At 36.2% G+C, this 21,247-nt stretch overlaps 1 protein-coding gene across 1 annotated transcript; it reads left to right on the top strand.

Moving 5' to 3' along the window:
• Positions 1-5,774: 5,774 nt before the first annotated feature.
• LOC149375306 (uncharacterized) lies at positions 5,775-10,726 on the top strand. The gene is made up of 6 exons (XM_089589298.1): positions 5,775-6,311; positions 6,408-6,935; positions 7,008-7,210; positions 7,295-7,665; positions 7,786-9,390; positions 10,377-10,726. The coding sequence occupies exons 1-6, from the start codon at positions 5,775-5,777 to the stop codon at positions 10,724-10,726; spliced, it is 3,594 nt and encodes a 1,197-aa protein (XP_089445424.1).
• The last annotated feature ends 10,521 nt before the right edge of the window (positions 10,727-21,247 follow it).

Here is a 21,247-nt window from a genome sequence, read left to right on the forward strand (position 1 = left end):
GAAGTAAGTTATATGTCACGCGATTGCAAAATCAGGTTTACCGCTCGATGGCTCGAGATCGCTGAGCTTTTGCTTTTTATTATTTAAAAACGAAGCTCTGTGTTTATAGATAATCAATATTTAGTAGATGATAAAGGATTTTACATCAACATAACAATAGAGTAAACAATATAATATATTATGAAAAAATTTCGCTGGCATCATCATAATAAGACAAGTTATAAACAACTTTGCCAAAAAGTAAAAAAGCATTTACATCTATTTTATATCAAAGGTGGTGCTGCTCTACGTACATCATTTGTACAACATAATATACAGACAACTGACGATAAGCCTGTTTTTACTAACAATATGGATATTCCCCTGCTTTACAAAAGGAAGTTTAAGATCAGATTAATAAATAATCACAAGAAGGAAGCGTTAGGTATTCTTTTAGCCTACCATACAATAGTCTGCTGTAGATTTTCCCTAAGAAGCTATGACCCAACTTAGAAAAGAGACATCGACCCGTAATAGATTACAGAAAATGAAACGCTATAATCATCCCTGATATTTACCCATTGCCTTATATTACAGCGATATAAGAGCAAGTTGGTGGGTCAAAATTTTTTTTAGTTATCGATCTAGCTAACGGATTTCATCAAATTGAAGTATCTCCAGATTATCGCCACAAAACAGCTCTCGGTTCTTCGTACAGATATGACATTTAGATCATGCAATTTACCAGCTACATTTTAAGGACTCATGGATTCTGTATTATAGGGATTACAAGGCACATGACAGTTTGTATTTTTAGATGACATTATGCTTTGTGTTAAAACTGTTAAAAAATACAAAACAAAAGTATAAAAACAATTAAATAAAGTAACAGATGCTAGTTTCAAATTACAGCTAGATAAATGCGTAATTCTAATCTCTGGAAAGGCATATTTAGGACATTAAGTAGGTGTTTATGGAATAAGCCTTATTCCAAGAAACTTGAAGCAGTTTAAAATTTTCTGATACCAACAAATTGTGCAAAAATTCGAGATTTTCTAAGACTCTCAGGATATTATTGACGATTCATGAAAGATTATGCTGAAATTGTAGGGCCTTTAACCTTACTATTACGGAAAAAGAAAAAATTTAATTGGACTAAGACTCAGAAAGAGAGCTTTGAAAGATTAAAATCAGCCCTGTGTGAGGCCCTGGTAGTTGCATGTGTCCATCTCGACAAACTATTGATTTATCCAATTAAGCTTTTGATGCTGTTTCAAGTTAAGAAGAGTCAGAAAAAGATCATCCTGTATCCTATATGTCTTCCGATCTTAATAAATGCGAAAGAAATTACTTTACTGCTAGAAAATGATGTTTGATAGTAATAGCTGTTGTACAACATTTTCAACACTATTCATACATTCAAAAATTTACAGTTTACGGACACACAAAAGCTCAGCGATCTCGAGCCATCGAGCGGTATACCTGATTTTGCAATCGCGTGACATATAACTTACTTCTCTTGAAACAAGCTATTGTCGCAAAACTCGAACTATGAGTGCAACCTCAAATAATCTTATACAACGCTCATCTTACAAAATCATTTGGCATCCGTACACCAGATAATATGATGAATCGACAATTTCAACATTCTTTACTGTGAATTTACACAAGAAATATCATACACAATTTCGACAGCAACTTGTACTTAATGTAAAATCTGAAAGATAAGTAGTTTTAACTATCAATTACTGTGAAATTATTGTACCACGACTGTACTCGTGTCAGCCAAGGGTAATTAGGTTAAGCTCTGATTGGTCGTTCAGATCCCGAACTTGACGCGTCCTCCTTATACGCAAGAGTGTAAAAGTTCTGTGCACATAACAATATTCGGCTTTTTCATCAAGTGCTCCAAAGTAAGTATAGAGATTGGAGAGTAAGTTCTGTTGCGTCTTTTAAGCGGATGTAAGACTTAGTTCGGTGATTAAGCTACGTGTTAAAAGCGTGCATTTCAAGCTAATGTAAGACCTAGTTCGGTGACTAAGCTGTGTAAGAAATGTTCAAGCAAATCAAGCCACTGTAAACTCACCTAAAAAGTAAATCAAGGAGGAACAAGAAAGAAGGGACCGTCGACTGAGGTTCCAACGTTAAAAGCAGAAGCCTTATTATTGTCATCGCCACGAGTGCTCTTGTGTAGGATTAGTAACATCGTTGCCGTCATCCTTGTAAGATCTTATGACTGCGTTCGCGCAAGAAACGGCTTACCAACGCTCATGGAGATAAGTTAAGTTAACGAAACTATAAATTGTATAACATTGTAAATGCGAATCTAAAACTTTGTTATTCATACTATTTGTAAAATTAAGTATTTCTGGCTCTTCTGAATTTATTAAATTATTGGATAAGACATAACTTAGTTGTTAATTAAATTAATTTTCTTAATTCAAAAACATTTTAATTACTTAATTATATGAAACATTCCAAGATCTAATAATTCTTATTGATTCACACGAAATTCTTACTTTAATGAATAAATTAAATATCGAGGAAAAATAAAATAGACACTGTATGAAAAAGATCCTTACAAGGACGTGAGATAAAAAGACGTATAAGATACGCTACTATCATATGACATAAGACATAAACTCTAACAATAAGTCAAGGCCAGCTCAGCGTACACCACTCCATACATATTGCTTAGTAAAACCTATCACCACGACGCCGAGTAATGAAACTGAAACACAATAACTATCCCTGATATTTACCCATTGCTTTATACTACAACGATATTAGAGCAAATTGGTGGGTCAAAATTTTTTTAAATTTTCGATCTAGCTAAGCGATTTCATCAAATTCTCCAGATTATCGCCACAAAACAGCTCTCGGTACTCCGTACGGACACTACGACTATACAGGTATGACATTTAGATTATGCAAGGCAGATTATACAAATGCTAGCTTCAAATTACAGCTAGATAAATGCGAAATTCTTACCTCTGGAGAAGCATATTTAGGACATTAAGTAGGTGGTTATGGAGTAAGCCTTATCCCAAGAAACTTGAAGAAGTTAAAAATTTCCCGATACCAACAAATTGTGCAAAAATTCGAGATTTTTTAAGACTCACAGGATATTATTGACGATTTATGAAAGATTATGCTGAAATTGCGAGGCCTTTAACCCTATTATTACGGAAAAATCAAAAATTCGATTGGACTAGGACTCAGAAAAAGAACTTTGAAAGATTAAAATCAGCCTTATGTGAGGCCCTGGTTCTTCCATGTATCAATCTCGGAAAACCATTGATTTATTTAACTTAGCTCTTGGTGCTGTTTTAAGTCAAGAAGAATTAGAAGAAGATCATCCTGTAGCCTTTATGTCTTGCACATTAAACAAATGTGGAAGAAATTACTTTACTACTGAAAAAGAACGTTTGACATCGCCTCGTAATAGATTACAAAAAATTAAACCCTTAAACTATGCTTGATGCTTACCCATTGTCTGATATTACAGATATATTACAGCAAATTAGTGGGTCAAAATTTTTTTCAGTATTTGGCCTAGCTAATGCATTACATTAAATTAATGTATCTTTAGAAGATCGCCATGAAACAGCTTTTAGTACTTCGTACAAACGTTACAAGTATAGTGGTATGCCATTTGGATTATGCAATGCACCAGCTATGTTCCAAAGACTTGTGGATTCTGTATTATTAGAATTGCAAAGCACATAACTATTTATATTTTCAGATGATATTATAATATGAGACAAAACTTTAGAAGAACATGAAAAAAAAGTAAAAAAATTACTTAATGAACTATCAGATGCTGGTTTGAAATTATAACTTAATAAATGCGAAATATTAACTCCTGAAGAAACATATTTAGGACATAGAATAGAAGGTTATGGAGTAAAATCTGATTCCAAGAAACTCAAAGCAGTTCAAATTTCCCAACTTCAATAAATTGTGCGAAAGTACAAAAATTTTTAGGACTTACAGGATATTATAGACGATTTATTAAAGGTTATGCTGAAATTGCAAAGCCTATTATTACGAAAAAATCAAAAATTTGATTGGACTAAGCCTCAGAAGGAGAGCTTTGAAAGATTAAAAATAGTCCTATGTAAGGCCCTGGAACTTGCATGTGTCAATCTCGACAAACCATTGATTCATCCAACTTAGCTTTCGATGTTGTTTAAACTCAAGAACAGTAAGGAGAAGACTATCCTGTAGACTACATGTTTCGCACTCTTAATGAATGGGAAACAAATTACCCCCTACTAAAAAAGAGTGTTTAGCAGTAATAGCCGCTGTACAACATTTTCAATACTATTTATACAGACATGAGTTTTCAGTTTACGGAAACCACGAACCTTTGACATGGATTAAATCAATAAAAAATCTCATGACTTGCCTTAATCTATGGAAAGCTAAACTCCGCGGGTACAACTACACCTATAAGTACAAACCCGGACGTTCGAATTTAACTGCTGACGCTTTATCACTTAACTCTTTAGATTCTTATGAAATAAATACCGTAAAAAATAATATGGATTTTAAAGGGAGGCGTAAAAAAGGTTTAAAAGTTTCAACATCCAGCAGTAACAGGAGCAGTAGTCGATCTTACAATTCGAGCTCTGCCAGTGAGTCTAGTAATTATAAAAAATTACAGTCCCGTATGTTACCCTCAAATCCATGAGATTCTACCACCAGGAAAGTGGCCGCTGGCCAGAGTCGTCGACGTCGACCCAGGCAAGGATGGCCTGGTTAGAGTAGTGACTCTCAAGACCTCAGTGGGCGCTCTTAAGAGACCAATTCACAAGTTGGTGCCACTGCCGGTCTACGGCTGTTGTCAGCCGTTGACTGACGGCAGGCGGAATGTTGGAAATGAGAGCGACCGACAGTAGGCCCGGCTTTTGTGTACACTGTGTACACTTGTAGTCTCGGTCGGCTCAACGCTCTGTGCGTGTGCGCTTAGTCGACTTGGCGCGCTGCAGGTGTGTGTGTGTGCGTATTCACGCGGCAAGCTTTGTATACTGTAAGCGCCAGATTATACTTAGCTCTCGTCGAAGAAAGACTCTCTTAAGTTACGTTGCCAAACTCTAGCATTTAAAGGTTCATACATCACCTTAAATGCTAGTGTAAATCTTCTGAATAACTCTCGCTATACAGTGGGAAAAACTCAGTTGTGCAGTGCAGTGCACTTAGTGCTTTGTTTAAGTTGCTCATTGCATAGTTTGCAGACCAGCTCAAATAGTTAATCTCATCGAACTACCAGTGATTATCAACAGCAAGACTCAGTGAAACTCTTGTGTATTTTCACAGACAGTAATTGTGCATTTTTTAAAGACAGTGGTTTATAGTTATTCAATATTTCAATCAGTTATCTTCTATCAGTGCTTTAAGTTTCACATTTATTTCGAGTAACTTTCAAAATTTCTTGCGAGCTCAAGGCCAGTGCGTGTTTACATATCGTGTTATTCAACTTGACTCTTTTCTTTCTACATTCTTTACCTTTATATATTTCAATATTTCGTTGCTTTAAGAATATAGACAGTATTTATTTTCTCCGGTATAAATTTGACCTTTACAATTTTTGTGTATATTAACTGTGTTTTCTTAGCCTGTGAGTGACATTAAAAGTTGTTATTTTTATGCTGTTTAATTTTATTGTTTTTTATTGTGTTTTCCCAATCACCCTATTCGAGCCTAGTGTATGCTAACGCATACGCCTCGTACATTTTTGGTCCTTCGAGCCGGATAAGGGTGATTGGGGAGTGATCCAGTGGCAGTGCGCAATGGAGAGGGCCGATGCAGCAGCCGCGGCTGCGAGTGACGATGTTGCTGTGACTACTATCATCGATGGCCAGTGGGTTTCTGTGACTGACGGCTTGCCGGGGCGCGGCACACGCTCGACGGGAAATGTGATTCCGGCCGGGTTCCTCGCGAAAATCGAGTCACAGAGAGCGCGCATAATTGGCCTGAGCCAGTGTGGCAAAGCTGCTGAGGAGGCGACTGTGGAGTGCAGTCACGCTGAGGCCATGCAGCTCAGAGAGGACTGCGTCGCGCTCCATGAAGAGTTCAAACGTGAGCATGCTCTCATTGAAAATGCGTGCCCGGCGGTAATGCTCAGAAATGAGTATTTCAGTCAGAGTGCGTCGGGAGCCGCGCAGCAGGCATACTCGAGGTCAATGAGATTCATGACCCGGCTGCTCGCTGCGCATCCGGATCCACAGGCAAACTCATCAGCGGCATCAACTACTGTCAGTCACACTCAACGAGGCAAGCTCCCGGAGATTAAGCTTCCGCAATTCTCTAGCAACTACACAGAATGGGTGAGTTTCCGAGATCTTTTCTCAAGTATTATGGAAAACGAGAGGCTCACCGATTTGGAGCGCCTTTACTACCTGTGAGCATCGCTCTCGGGCCAGCCATCAAAGCTCATCGAGGGACTCCCTCTCACTGCTGAATCCTTCAAGATCGCTTGGGATGCTCTGCTCGAGAGATATGAAAATAAGCGGTTTGTGCTCGCACAGCTGCTGCAGGCCAAGAGACGCATTCCACCGATGCGTGTTGGCAGCGTTGGGTCGTTAATGGATTTGGCAACGGAGAGTCGAATACTCCGCAGGCTTATTTCTGGCCTTGGCTCTGCTCAAGAGGTGCTGGATGCCTTGTTCGTGGATGAGCTGCTTCGAGCGTTGGATCGACCCACCAAAGAGGCGTGGGAAACATTGACACCTGCAAGAGCCGACTTCCCGGCGTGCGAAGCCTTGGAGGAGTTTTTGATCGAGCGGGCCCAAGCCTTGGAGATGGTTGATGCTCAGTCAACCAAGAGACAAGATAACTCATCTATATCTAGTAAGATTCAATCCAAACCGAGCAAAGCTCAGCACGCTCATACAGGTCAAACTCATACGCTCGGCAACACTCAACCGGGCAGCAACGCTCAGCAGAATCGGGTTAGGAGTTCGGCTCGGTCGTAGGATGATAGACCGGCTTCTCCAGTGTTCCCGTGCACGTACTGCAACCAGCAACATTTTATTGCTCGCTGTCCGGCATTCGCGGCCCTCTTCATTGACCAACGATACCAGTTCGTGGATGAAAAGCCTTTGTGCTTCAACTGTTTGGGCCGCCATGCTGCTGCTAAGTGTATGAACACGAAGAGGTGCCAAACCTGTGGTGAGGCTCACCATACCATGATTCACGGCGCTCGGTTGTTGCAACCGATCAGCAGGTTGGCGTCTCAGCCGACTCAACATCAAGAATAGGAAATCAGCGCAGTCATTAGACACATTCATCGTCGAAACTCCACATCTAGTAATACTCATCCCAGAGTTAACATCAAGTCAAACTCAACAAGGATCACATTGTCCAAACAAACATCTAGTCACTCATCTATCTTGTTGCCAACAGCAGTAGCCCAGGTACGTGCTCCAGCTGCACATCATCATCTCAGGCTTCTGATCGACCAAGGTTCAGAATTATCATATATTTCGGAAGATGCTGTGAAGCGTCTGCAGCTGACGCGCACGAAGTCCAACATCTGTATCCTGGGCATTGGAGGCAACGTAGTCAGTAAAGCACTTGGTAAAGTAGAACTCAGAATGTTTTCATTATATTCTGACTCCAGCGTCGATGTGGTGCTCCACGTCTTGCCTAGAGTAACAGCTCCACTACCATCTTTTCAATGTAAGACAAGATAGTGGCTGCATACGGAGTTTCTAGAGTTAGCTGACCACCATTTCTATGTTTCACGAGACATAGACTTGCTACTTGGCACTGACTACTATTCAGCTATAATCACCTCAGATCTGCTCAGAGGTTCTTTATCAGAACCTATCGCTCAACGTACACTGTTTGGTTGGATTTTATCGGGTTGCGTTAACCAGCCTGTTATAAAGATTACTCGTCACACTCACCATATCGTTTCAAAAATAGAAGATAAACTTCAGGAATTACCCATCAACTTCTGGATTCAAGAAAAGGTCCCTTCAAAGTCAAGCTCACAGCTTACACCAGAGGAACAGGAGTGTGAGGAACACTTTGTGCGAACTCACTCTCGGGATAGCACCGGAAGATACGTGGTGAAGCTTCCTCTGAAGCAATCTCCATCTCTGCTGGGCAACTCAGTCAACCGTGCTCGTAAATGCTTCGATCGCACGGTGGCCAGGCTCAAAACAGATGACAAGTACGACAAGCACTACACAGATTTCATGAATGAATATTTGAGTCTTGGCCATATGCGACCGGTGCTTGCAGATGAGCTCAACATCAAGCCTCATTTTTATCTGCCTCATCACGGCGTATTGAAGGAAGATGGAGACAACGCCAAAATCAGGGTGGTTTTCAATGGATCAGCCCTCACTTTCTCTGGACATTCACTCAACAGCATAACTCACACGGGACCTAATCTACTGCCCAACATAACAGATATACTCTTCTGGTTACGCACATTCAAATGGACTTTCTCTGCGGACATCTCCAAGATGTATCGTCAGATCAAGGTTCATTCAGACGATTGGGATCTTCAGCGAATCATCTGGCATAGCCAAACTCACGAGGAAGCTCACTTCCAGCTCACCACAGTGACCTACGGGACGAGGCCTGCTCCATTTCTGGCCACACGCTCACTGCTGCAGCTGGTGAAGGATGAAGGGCACCGTTACCCCCAGGCGGCCCGGATTCTCACTGGCGGCAGATATGTGGACGACATTTTTGGTGGAGCGGAGACTCCAGATGAGTTGAACGAGCAGGCCCTCCAACTCAAGGAGCTGTGCATGGCGGGCGGATTGCCCCTGGCTAAGTGGCACTCAAACTCGCCAGGATTCAGTTACTCAAACTCCAGTGAAGAATCAGCACTCTCTCTCGATGACTGCGATGCTAAGGTACTTGAAATGGTTTGGAAACCACTTTCAGACAATCTCACCTTTCAGTGCACACTCAAGTCTCTCAGTCAAACTCCAACGAAGAGAACAATTCTTTCAGAAATATCTCAAATCTTCGATCCTCTTGGAATAGTTTTTCCAGTGATTGTTGCAGCTAAACTCATCATTCAGGAATTGTGGCTACTCAAAATTACATGGGATACACCTATACCAGATGCTCTCGCTCAGAGGTGGCTACAAATACGAGATGATCTAGCCAAACTCTCCAGAGTGACGGTTCCTAGATGGCTTGAAGCCCATCCTTCTTCTGCAGTGGAACTTCATGGCTTTGCTGATGCGTCTCAGGATGCTATGGGTGCTGTAATTTACCTGGTGATAAAGTCAGACTCAGCCACGTCAGGCTCATTCGTCTGCTCCAAGACGAAAGTATCACCACTGAAGAGGATGTCAATACCAAGGTTGGAGTTGACCACCAGGAAAGTGGCCGCTGGCCAGAGTCGTCGACGTCCACCTAGGCAAGGATGGCCTGGTTAGAGTAGTGACTCTCAAGACCTCAGTGGGCGCTCTCAAGAGACCAATTCACAAGTTGGTGCCACTGCCGGTCTACGGCTGTTGTCAGCCGTTGACTGACGGCAGGCGGAATGTTGGAAATGAGAGCGACCGACAGTAGGCCCGGCTTTTGTGTACACTGTGTACACTTGTAGTCTCGGTCGGCTCAACGCTCTGTGCGTGTGCGCTTAGTCGACTTGGCGCGCTGCAGGTGTGTGTGTGCGTATTCACGCGGCAAGCTTTGTATACTGTAAGCGCCAGATTATACTTAGCTCTCGTCGAAGAAAGACTCTCTTAAGTTACGTTGCCAAACTCTAGCATTTAAAGGTGCATACATCACCTTAAATGCTAGTGTAAATCTTCTGAATAACTCTCGCTATACAGTGCGAAAAACTCAGTTGTGCAGTGCAGTGCACTTAGTGCTTTGTTTAAGTTGCTCATTGCATAGTTTGCAGACCAGCTCAAATAGTTAATCTCATCGAACTACCAGTGATTATCAACAGCAAGACTCAGTGAAACTCTTGTGTATTTTCACAGACAGTAATTGTGCATTTTTTAAAGACAGTGGTTTATAGTTATTCAATATTTCAATCAGTTATCTTCTATCAGTGCTTTAAGTTTCACATTTATTTCGAGTAACTTTCAAAATTTCTTGCGAGCTCAAGGCCAGTGCGTGTTTACATATCGTGTTATTTAACTTGACTCTTTTCTTTCTACATTCTTTACCTTTATATATTTCAATAGTTCGTTGTTTTAAGAATATAGACAGTATTTATTTTCTCCGGTATAAATTTGACCTTTGCAATTTTTGTGTATATTAACTGTGTTTTCTTGGCCTGTTAGTGACATTCAAAGTTGATATTTTTATGCTGTTTAATTTTATTGTTTTTTATTGTGTTTTCCCAATCACCCTATCCGAGCCTAGTGTGTGCTTACGCATACGCTTCGTACACACGGTCACTTCAGACTCTGATGATACAGACATTCTAGATACGTCGGAAGATGGAGTGAACCAGCAAGCACCGATACCCCTAAGAGATAAATCTCTTCTTCCTAGTCTCTTGAACACTAAATCAGATTTATCATCCGTTTCAACCACAAAAAATATGGAGTCACAACAAGAAACTGTTACTGAAGCCAGTGACTTAGAAGAAATATCCAACCCTTCAGTACAAACGTTGACTTCTACGACTTCTACAAATGAAAAAATCAAAACTGCACCTTGCAAATCAGTAGGATTTAAATTCGACACTGACTCATCAAGTACATCAGAAGATGATAAGATTGCTAAAATACCACAAAATTCGAAGTTGTAATCTACTGCTCGCAGATCAACGTATGAAGATGCTTTAGAAAGTAGTTTAGATGAAAATAATTTAACTAATAGCTTGCAAAATACATATTTTGCTGACCTATCTGTATATTAGGATTATTTTATACCGCCAGTAACAACAGAGAATAACGAACCAAAGTCAACCAAAACCAATTGTCAGAATTAAAAAACTTTTTCTTATAATTCATAAGACTATTCCGATGAGTCTGAAAACTCTATAGCAGAAGAGAACTTTTCAATAAGATCAAAATCACTCATAAGACGCTCCAAAGCTGCATTTACGGTAGTAGGAGACGATGTCGATACTGCATGGAAAGAGCCTAATTTTTCTACCATTGAACAAGAAGATAGTGAAGAAGCTAGAGAGAAAGAAGCAACGCATAGTAATATACTTGCTACACCTTTTCGTTCAAGTACTGAGCAGCGGGACACATTCATAAGACAGCTATACGCTCCGAAGCACAGTTACTCGATACCGTTTACTAGTCCTACAGCCATATTCGAAATGTTGGGACAGCAATGGAATGCTGAACGCGATGACCAAGTTACTCGTAAAGAAAGCACTATAATTAGACCTTTGACAAGAACAAAAATAGTTTACCTCGAAATATTAAGCACACGAGAATGTTTAACATATGCAAAGGACAACATTGCAACGTTTATTTCGGCTGACTTGACGCTTAATACTATTAACAATAAATTATGATTAGATTTAAATTACATGTTAAAATCTGAATTGAATAAAGCGCAACCACAAGTAGGAGACGTAATAAAAACCAATTATAAAAATAAATTTGTATTCTGTTTGGTTATGAAAGAAAAAGAAAAAGATTAAATATTGCTTCAAGATCTTTACTCATGCTTAGCAGGTTTAGTCAAAGCAACAGAAAACAAAATAATGGAATAATTGAGAATATCCAGAAAGGGTGAAATAACCGACAATTGGCCCAGAGAAATATTGCCTAAGACAATTCATAAAAAATTCAGTCATTTAAATATTGAAATAACTGTATCTTTCCGTGAATGTGCTCTTTTATCAAACGAAATAAGACAAAAAAATTAATAGAATGCCACAACAGTCTCTTTGTAGACACAGAGGCATAAATAAAACTCACAGAAGAATACGAGAATTGTATTACTAGAATGGTATGAGAAAAGGTATTAAAAATTTCGTACGAAAATGCAAAATTTTCCAAGTACAAAAACTAACATGGATAAAAATAAAAGAACCTATGATTATAACTGATACTCTAGCTGAAGTTTTCTCAAACATAGCCATTGATACTGTAGGACCATTAGCATTCATAACATCTTTTAATAAACATACATTAACTATACAATGTTTATTCCTAAAACACTGTATAGCAGTAGCTATACCATACATCCGAGCTATCACAGTCGCAGACGCTCTGGCGAGACACTTCATGGCATTCTATGGAGTGTCTAAAATGGTACTTACTAATAATGGAAAGAGTTTTTGAAATTATATGTTAACAAATTTAGCCCTAATTCTTGGTTGTATTCTTGAGACTACTACACCTTACCATCACCAATCTGACCGCTCATTAAAACGTAGGCATGCCATACTTACAAGAGTGCCATACAAGTCATGCCATACAAGATTAAACCTTAACAATTTTGTAAGGGAATAATTTCAGCAGTTAAAATATACATAACTAAATTTTAGTTAACTGGTTTGCAAACTGGGCAACCACTGTGAATGTAAGCAACGTTCCAAATTTATTACCAATAATACCTAAATGTTGAAACCATAAAAAAAAAAGAGTTTTCTACAATTAAATCAAATTTCACAAAAATTTTCTTAAAAGTTTACGTATACTACTATTCAAAATAATACTATTTCATTGTATTTCATACAACTTGTAAACATAAAACAAATTATATGCACGTGTAAAATCACCAACGGAAGATTTAACGTTTAGAAGATGTGTTTCCACACACTGAACTTCAACAACATTTTGTTTAACAGTAATGCATGGTAAAAATGTAACGGGAATCTACAGTGGAATTCATGTCTCATAGTTCGCAAAAAGCTTTTCAAACATATGAAACGTCAATAGAAATATACCTCATAGTGTTACAATATAATTTTACACATGATTAAAAAACAACATAATAAAAGCATGACAGCAATACTGCAGTACCTTCTCTCACTTGATTTCAATCGAGCCATGGAGCAAGGTCAATAAAGCATCACGGATCTCTCAAAAATATCGCGTAAAACATCAACGCCATTAAGATACTTCGTAGAATACGAAGCATCCACGTGTACTGCATAACGCTACCGATAAAAGCTGCACCCAAGAAGTAAAGTACCCGTCAACTCTAATGACTTCTATAAACACGTCCATCAAACAATTCGTTAAAACTCGTTCTAGATAAAAGATATATACCAACCTTTTCATATACATCGGTTAAAGTGCACCACGATACCATGTAATGACTCAAGGAAAGAGAAAAGAAAAGAGAAAAAAAAACTGACCAACAACTTGAAATCACCTTATTCATAAATCAAGTGCAAACATTATTCCTGCTGAACTAAGCAGAATTGTGACCATTAAGCTGCCATTTTTAAATGACTATCCATTCTGCAATTATAATTGTAGCACAACATCACCTGCAATAAGTTTAACACGGAAGACTTGCAACGACAAAATCTAAAGTAATAATGATCCATCTTACAAATTGTATTAATCCATATGTAAAACATAATTTTTATGTCTTATTTTTTTAATTGAATACTTTATACTACAAGAAATATATATGTATATATTATAACTGCGTTCGTACTTTAAGTACTAGACATGAGTTCGACTACTTTCACTCTTTGGATTGCCGAGAGCAGCAATCAGCTAAGGGGGGGAGGGCCGTGACATACCATGTCATATACTTAATATTTGTTACTTCAAAAAATAAGAGTTTCGTTTTTAAATTATAAGAAGCAAAAGCTCAGCGACCTCGAACCATCGGGCGGTATACCTGATTTTGCAATCGCGTAACATATAACTTACTTCTATTGAAACAAGCTATTGTCACAAAACTCGAACTACGCGTGCAACCTCAAACAATCTAACAAAACGCTCATCTTACAAAATCATTTCACATCCGTACACCAGATAATATGATGAATCGACAATTTTAACATTCTTTACTGCGGATGTACACAAATAATTCATACAGAATTTCGACAGCAACTTGTACTTAATGTAAAATCCGAGGGATCAGCAGTCTCCACCATTAATTACTGTAAAATTATTGCACCAAAACTGTGCTCGTATCAGTTGAGGTTAATAAGATTAAGCTCTGATTAGTCGTTCAGATCCCGAACTTGACGCATCCTCCTTAAACGCAAGAGTATAAAAGTTCCTTGCACATAACAATATTCGCCTTTTCTCTTTTGTCACGTTCTTCAAAGTCAATATAAAGGTTAGAGAGCTACATGTTAAAAGCATGCATTTCAAGCAAATGTAAGAGTTAGTTTGGCGACTAAGCTGTGTAAGAAAAGTTCGAGCAAACCAGGCCACGGTGAACTCGCCTAAAAAGTAAATTAAGGAGGAACAAAAAAGAAAGTACCGTCGACTTAGGTTCAGACGTTAAAAGCAGAAGCCTAATCATTCTCATCGCCCCGAGTGCTCCCGTGTAGGATTAGGAACATCGTTGAGGTTAACCTTGTAAGATCTTGTGACTGTGTGGGTGCAAGCAACGGCTTACCAACGCTCATGGAGGTAAGTTAAGTTAAGGAAACTATAAATTGTATAACATTGTAAATGCGAATCTAAAACTTTATTACTTATACTGTTTGTAAAATTAACTATTTCTGGCTTTCCTAAATTTATTAAATCATCTGATAAGACATAGCTTGGTTGTTGATTAAATTATCTTTTTGAATTCAAAAACATTTCAATTACTTAATTATATGAAACATTTCAAGATCTTATAATTTTAATTGAAAGACACAAAATTCTTACCTAAATGAATAAATTAAATATCGAGGAAAAATAAAATGGACAGTAAGTAAAAAAGATCTTTACAAGGACGTGAGATGAAAAGACGATTAAGATACACTACTACCGTATGACAGAAAACATAAACTCTAACAGTAAGTCAACGCCAGCTCAGCGTACACCACTCCATACATATTGTTCGGTGAAACCTAACACCAGAACGCCGAGTCAACGATTTTGAAGAAAAGCATACTGTAAGTAAAATCAAATAAGGCCTTTGGGCTGATGGCCGGTTCCTGACGAACAAAAATTCAATTTATTTGTTCGTAGATTGAATCTACGAGTTCCGCACTTCACTAATAGGAGTTTGGACGTAACAAATTAGGAACATCATCATTTTAACCTGAGTCGAGAAAGTTTTCTAAATCTAAATCAAAAGGTACGAGATTTTGCAGAGGGATCTCGATTTCTATCAGCTCTTCTCTAGCGTTTACAGCCATCGTAAAGCAGCGGCCTTTGTCGTATGTTACTGCTTTGCTTATGTATACACCAGTAGTAGTTTTTATTGAGCGCAGGTATGCTTGCCCATGGCTGTTAGTTTGCGATACAAGAATTTCTATAGGAACTTTCATTTCAGCTGGTAGTTTGTATACATGATTTTGACAAAAGGTTATCTCCGTAGTTTTAAAATATTGAGAAGTGGGCAGAGATTCTTGGTTTTCTTCGTTTATGCTAAGATTATTTATAATTCTGTGAAAATTTTTATCTTTACTTATATATTCTGTCGTATCAAGCAATTCGGGTTCACGTTTTTCGTCGGTTTATGTTGCAATTCTTCTTATAAATAGAATGAGACTTATAGGTTTCTGTTTAGTATCAAGGCATGTCATAACAAAGCCTGGCCTGTTCTTCATCGAGAAATAAATTTTCTAATATTCCTGTCTCACTGAGGGATGTTTCTTGTGATAAGACGTGAAAATCGTAATTCTTGTCAAATATGTTTTACGTTACTGTTTCCAATGTTATGATATTTTAATTCAATAAGAGCAATTTTTGTATCAGTATTTATAATAATATTTGGTAGTCAAGAAGATATTTTTATAGCATTGACGTCAGCTCCTGTATCTGTAATAAAAAGGATTTTTACATTTATTTAATTGTAAAATTTTAGGTCTCACTGTCGGTGCATTGACAATGTATCTTGCGACGGACACTCGGGTGATTGCACAAATTGGTTCGTCAGTGGACGCTGATTCAGGTGTTTGCTCACCGCTGCGTCTCGATGACGAGCACTGTTCTCGTTCAAAGGATGGCCTTGTTCAGCAAAATTTAATCTGAAATTTTGATCGTTATTGAAAGAATTCGATCTTGAGTAAAAGCTAGTACCGCTTCGTAATTTTCGTTGTATCTGAATGTTGTTTTGAGTACAGGGTTGAATTTCCGTTTGAGAAGTAGACAAGTTACATTCGATTTTTGCAACAAGTATAGAAAGGAGCAAAGTTAACCTTTTAATGGATTATAAGATTATCTAATGTATTTGTTCTTGAGCTGCCTAGACAACTTTTTGCTCTACCCTTTAGCCTGAAAATGGCTGTTCTTAAAAACATAGGTTGTTCCGCATCTAAAATAAGGTACCTACCATTTTCAATATCTTGCAACAAATCTCGGAGTACTTTGTTTTAGCCATTATTAATAGGTATGTGTACGGTAGCTTGATTTATATGTAAAGCTGGATTATTTAGGGCTACGTTACGTATTTATTCGAGGGATTCAAGTAATTTTTTGGCTTCCTTTGCCCTATGGTACTGTTCCAGTAACTTTACTTTTGTAGCTACATTAGCTACCATGTTTATATCCTCAGGCGTCTGATCCATTTTATAAAATAAAATTTTTTTTAATAGATGAAGTAAGACAATAAAGAAATTTAAAAAAAAACTAAAAATGAAATAAAATGAAAAAAAATTAATCAAAGTTTTAATTTGGTCAAAGCATACTCTAAGTAAAACAAAAAGCCTAGCTCCCAACAAGAGATACCAGTTTGTTACGTCCAAACTTCTATAAGTGAGGGGTGGAACTCATAAATTTGTTCTACAAACAAATAAATTCAATTTTATTTGTTCGTCGGGAATCAGCTGTCAGCCCAAAGACCTTACTGCTTTTACTAACAGTATGTTTTTCTTTTAAATTGTTGACTCGGCGTTGTTGTGTTGAGTTTCACCAAATGGGATGTGTGCAGTAGTGTAAAAGTATCATACGCAAACTGGCGTTGACCCACTGTTTGAATTTATACTATGCGTAATGCAAGAGTAGCGTATCTTATTCGTGGTTTTACCTCAAGTCCTTATAAAAGTCTTTGTTATGTTATATCTATTAACATTTTCCTTGATTTTCAATTAATTCATCAAAGTAAGAATTATGTGTCAATCAATTAGAATATTGGTTCTAGAAATGTTTTATATAATTAAGTAATTAAAATATTTTAGAATGAAAGAAGTAAACATACCCGACAACCAAGTAATGTCTCATCCGATGAGTTGATACATTCAGAGAAGCTGGAAATAGTTGATTTTACAAAAGATATGAATTATAAAATTTAGATTTGCATTTACTATGCTTATACAATTCATAATTTTTCTCAAGTTCTTACTTCTATAATCTTTGGTTATTCGTTGATTTCGCGCACGCAGTTGAAAAATCTTACCAGGTTGACCGTAACCATAATTTTAATCCTACACAAAAGTAGTCATGGCGATGACAATAATTAGGCAGCTGCTTTCAACGTCAGAACCCAAGTCAATGGTCCATACTTTCTTGTTCCTCCTTGACTTACTTTTCGGGCGAGTTTACGGTGGTCTCGTTTGTTTAAGTTTTTCTTTCACAGATTAGTCACCAAACTCAGTCTTACATTTGCTTGAAAAACGTAACAGAACTAACTCTCCAACCTTTATAGTTACTTTAGCGCACTTGATGAAAGAGAAAAGGCGAATATTGTTGAGCGCAAAGAGTTTTTATATTCTTGCATCTAAGTAAGAGACGTCATGCTAGGGATTCGACCGACTAATCGGTGCTTAACCTGATTACTCTGTATTGACATAGGCGCAGTCGTGGTGCAATAATTACATAATAATTGATGGTTAAAACTGCTGATCTCTCGGATCTTACATTAAGTACAAATTGTGTACGACTTTTTTTGTAGACATACGCAGTAAAAAATGTTGAAATTGTTGATTATTCACATCCTTGGATGTACAAGTGCAAATTTTTATACATATCAATTTATCCGGTTTATTTATAAATTAAACACATAAATAATTCACTTAATAAAATAATTTTTTTTTTCAGAAAACTTGGAAATGAGTATATTTTAGCAGAGCACCTATCCAATATAATAATAAATATTCATTTTTACGTATTTCATTTTTTACCTTAACAGTAAATAAATAATTGTTTATAAAATTCTTTACATATTTCAAAAATTACAAAAATTAAAAAAAAAATTTTTTGTACTGTACAAACACAATAAAAATTTTTTTGTTGTGTTTTATTCCTTTAAAATTTTTTCATTCGTAATTGAAGTGATCTTTCGATTCAAGGACGTTATTCACATAGTTAGTGAAGGAAAAGTTCAGAGAAGTGAGAGAAAAGCTAATGTGTGCAGTAAAGCTAGCAATTCTTTTTTTCATGTGGATGTACTCACATGCATGCTTTTACGTAGACTTCATCCCCTTTTTCTAAATTTGTTTAAAAGCCAACTTGTGGGTCTATTTAAAAATTTGATAGGTTTATCTAAACGTAATCTTTTGTACCCAAACAATTGGAAGATTCCTACAAATCATATAAATGCCATTTAACGTGATTTTTCCATAAGTTTACACGTTAAATATCGATTTTTTTCTAGTAACATATATAAAATACTGATACAGTCGAATAAGCTGCAATTTTTGTAAGTATTTTTTATGCTATTTGAATATACGTTTCATGTTTAAATAATATCTGTCAAAAAAACCTATGTGTGATGAACGTCCTGTATAGAAATTCACTAGCATGTAATACTACCCTATTGACAAAAACTATACTACAAAATGGTTCTCCTTAACTTTCTATATACAATTATATTTCGGGTATTAAATATAAACTAGGAGTAAGCGTAGGATCGTATATAATAGATGTGAGCGTGACGTTACAGATTTAATCAGTGTATAGGCAGTAGAAAGTCGTTTTGAAACCGTCGGAAGAATCGATGAAAGCACAGTCTCGTACTGGCCAGCCTATACATTATTTTTATTGTATTATGCTGTAACTTTTTTTAATAATCGTCAACTCATTAAATATTAATTAAAATCATACCCAACCAACGTAGGTGTACTCATTCCCACGATAATTGCACCACCTTCTACACAATATTGTTTTATACAAGGTATTTTAATACTTAAAATTATATTGTATGTCATTAAATTTTTTTAAAGTACAACTTTATACTTAGATACCCAAGCACACACTGTCCACTGGTTTTTAATTTTCACTACTTTTAAATTTTCGAATGATTATCTATTTATCAATTATTAGCCGCTTTAAACGAAAAAGAAAACAATTTAGATTTCCTCATCTGAAATAACATTGAAAAGCAAGAATTGTACTTTTTTTGTTTCAGTCGTTTTTGTATATCAAACTTCTATTTTAAGATTATAAACTGTTTTTGTAATAATGTTATTATAACAAACTTTATGTTAAAGTTACACACAGACAGTTTAACGTCAAACATATAGTAACAATTACTAAAATAAGATTTAATTTAAGATGTGCATACAATTCACACTACGATCTGGTAAGTGGTTGGCGTATAAAGATTGCAGGGGTCTGAGCTGAGCCCCACCAGTATAAATCTTCCTATATTATATAGCTATTTTGGTTGGGCTGTCTACACATACCCTCATACCCCCCATAGTCCTTCCACAACCCAACACCTGAACTTATTTCCCCCTACCCTACAGGTATATTTGAAATTTATTAACTTGAAAAGAAGTAAGAATAAAATTAAAAAATTATCGTAATAAAAATTGTCATCGTATCAGTGCAACAAATAATAAATCCTGAACAAAACTTTTTGCTACGGTGAAATAAGTTAAAAATGTAACTGTTGATCAGCAATATTCTGAAAAACATCACGTGAAAAATATCGTTGTCACAATTACAAAATTTGTTTAAGTTCTCCAAATAGATATCACAAAAAACGAAAAAACCTTTTTTTTTATCATAAAATTTTTAGAACAGTAATCCAATATTACAAGACATTTTTTGTTTTCTATATTTTATAAGTAATAAGATAAATCAAAAAAGTAAATCTATTTATAAAATAAAAATACAAGGATAAATTTGACACTTGTACCTCATAGTCTCAAATAAAATAAGGGCAAAATAACTAAACATGGTTTATTATACACATACGACGATCATGTTTCGATTAAAGAAGAACTCAAATTAAGTACAAACGATAACATGATAGAAAATCACATGACAATGCTGACTTTTATTACGAAAGAAAAAAATCTTAACTACAAACTATAAATATTTAGTTTACATTCGTTATGTAAAAAGAAATTATTAATTACAAAAAGGTAGTATAAAAAAAACCATACCTACAATAAATCAATAGCTGTAAATAAAAGCAGTCATCGTTTCAGACTCAAAATGACCAAAAAGTTTTAATCTACTCGTCTAACCAAAGAGTTTAACAGAAAACTATCCAAAAGTGGTAATCAAGATAAACTCTTATATTTTCGTAATCCAATGGTATTTTCATTAATGTTTCCATGGGATCATTTAGGATGGAGTACAAACTACTCTAAACTTTATTAAAACAGTAACAATGATAAGAATAATAATTATTATTTTTCTTATAATAATAATAATAATCATAATAACAATAACAATAATGACAATAATGATGATTATGATAACAAAAATAATTATGATAATGACAGTGGTTTTGAAATGATAATGATATTAATAATGATAATCAATAAAAACAACAGTGATAATAATAATAATGATAATCATAATCATAATAATAATAATACTTATAATGAAAATGATAATAACTGTAATAATAATAATGATGATTATGATGATACTGAGAACGATAACGATAACGATGCTAATAACTGATTATTGCGCTAGAAGGCTTATTTATGCCAAGATTAAAAAGCGTGTCAATATAAGAATGCTTGTCAGGTGCCATAGCTAATCTTGTGTACGTACTAGCGGCCTCCTTGTCCAGGTTCGTCCAAGAATTACTAAATGGAATACCGTAATGTGTTGACATGTAATGTGAAACGTTTGCAGTTAACAATTTTACATCTATTTCTGACACTTCTCAGAACAAGAATCTTCTTATTAAAAACATATTTGTTTGGAATTTATACAGTTTATTTGAACAAGCATGAAGCTGTAAGAAGTGAAAAAAATATAATCATGCTGAAAAGTACCGTGAATTCCTTAAGCCATAAAATAATCGTTGGCTCTAAAAGGCCGTTGATTGG

Source organism: Copidosoma floridanum, unplaced genomic scaffold (genome assembly GCF_036245765.1).
Source record: "Copidosoma floridanum isolate Cflo_tuat_1 unplaced genomic scaffold, Cflo_Japanese_pri ptg000008l, whole genome shotgun sequence".
In the NCBI taxonomy this organism is placed as follows: Eukaryota; Metazoa; Arthropoda; class Insecta; order Hymenoptera; family Encyrtidae; genus Copidosoma; species Copidosoma floridanum.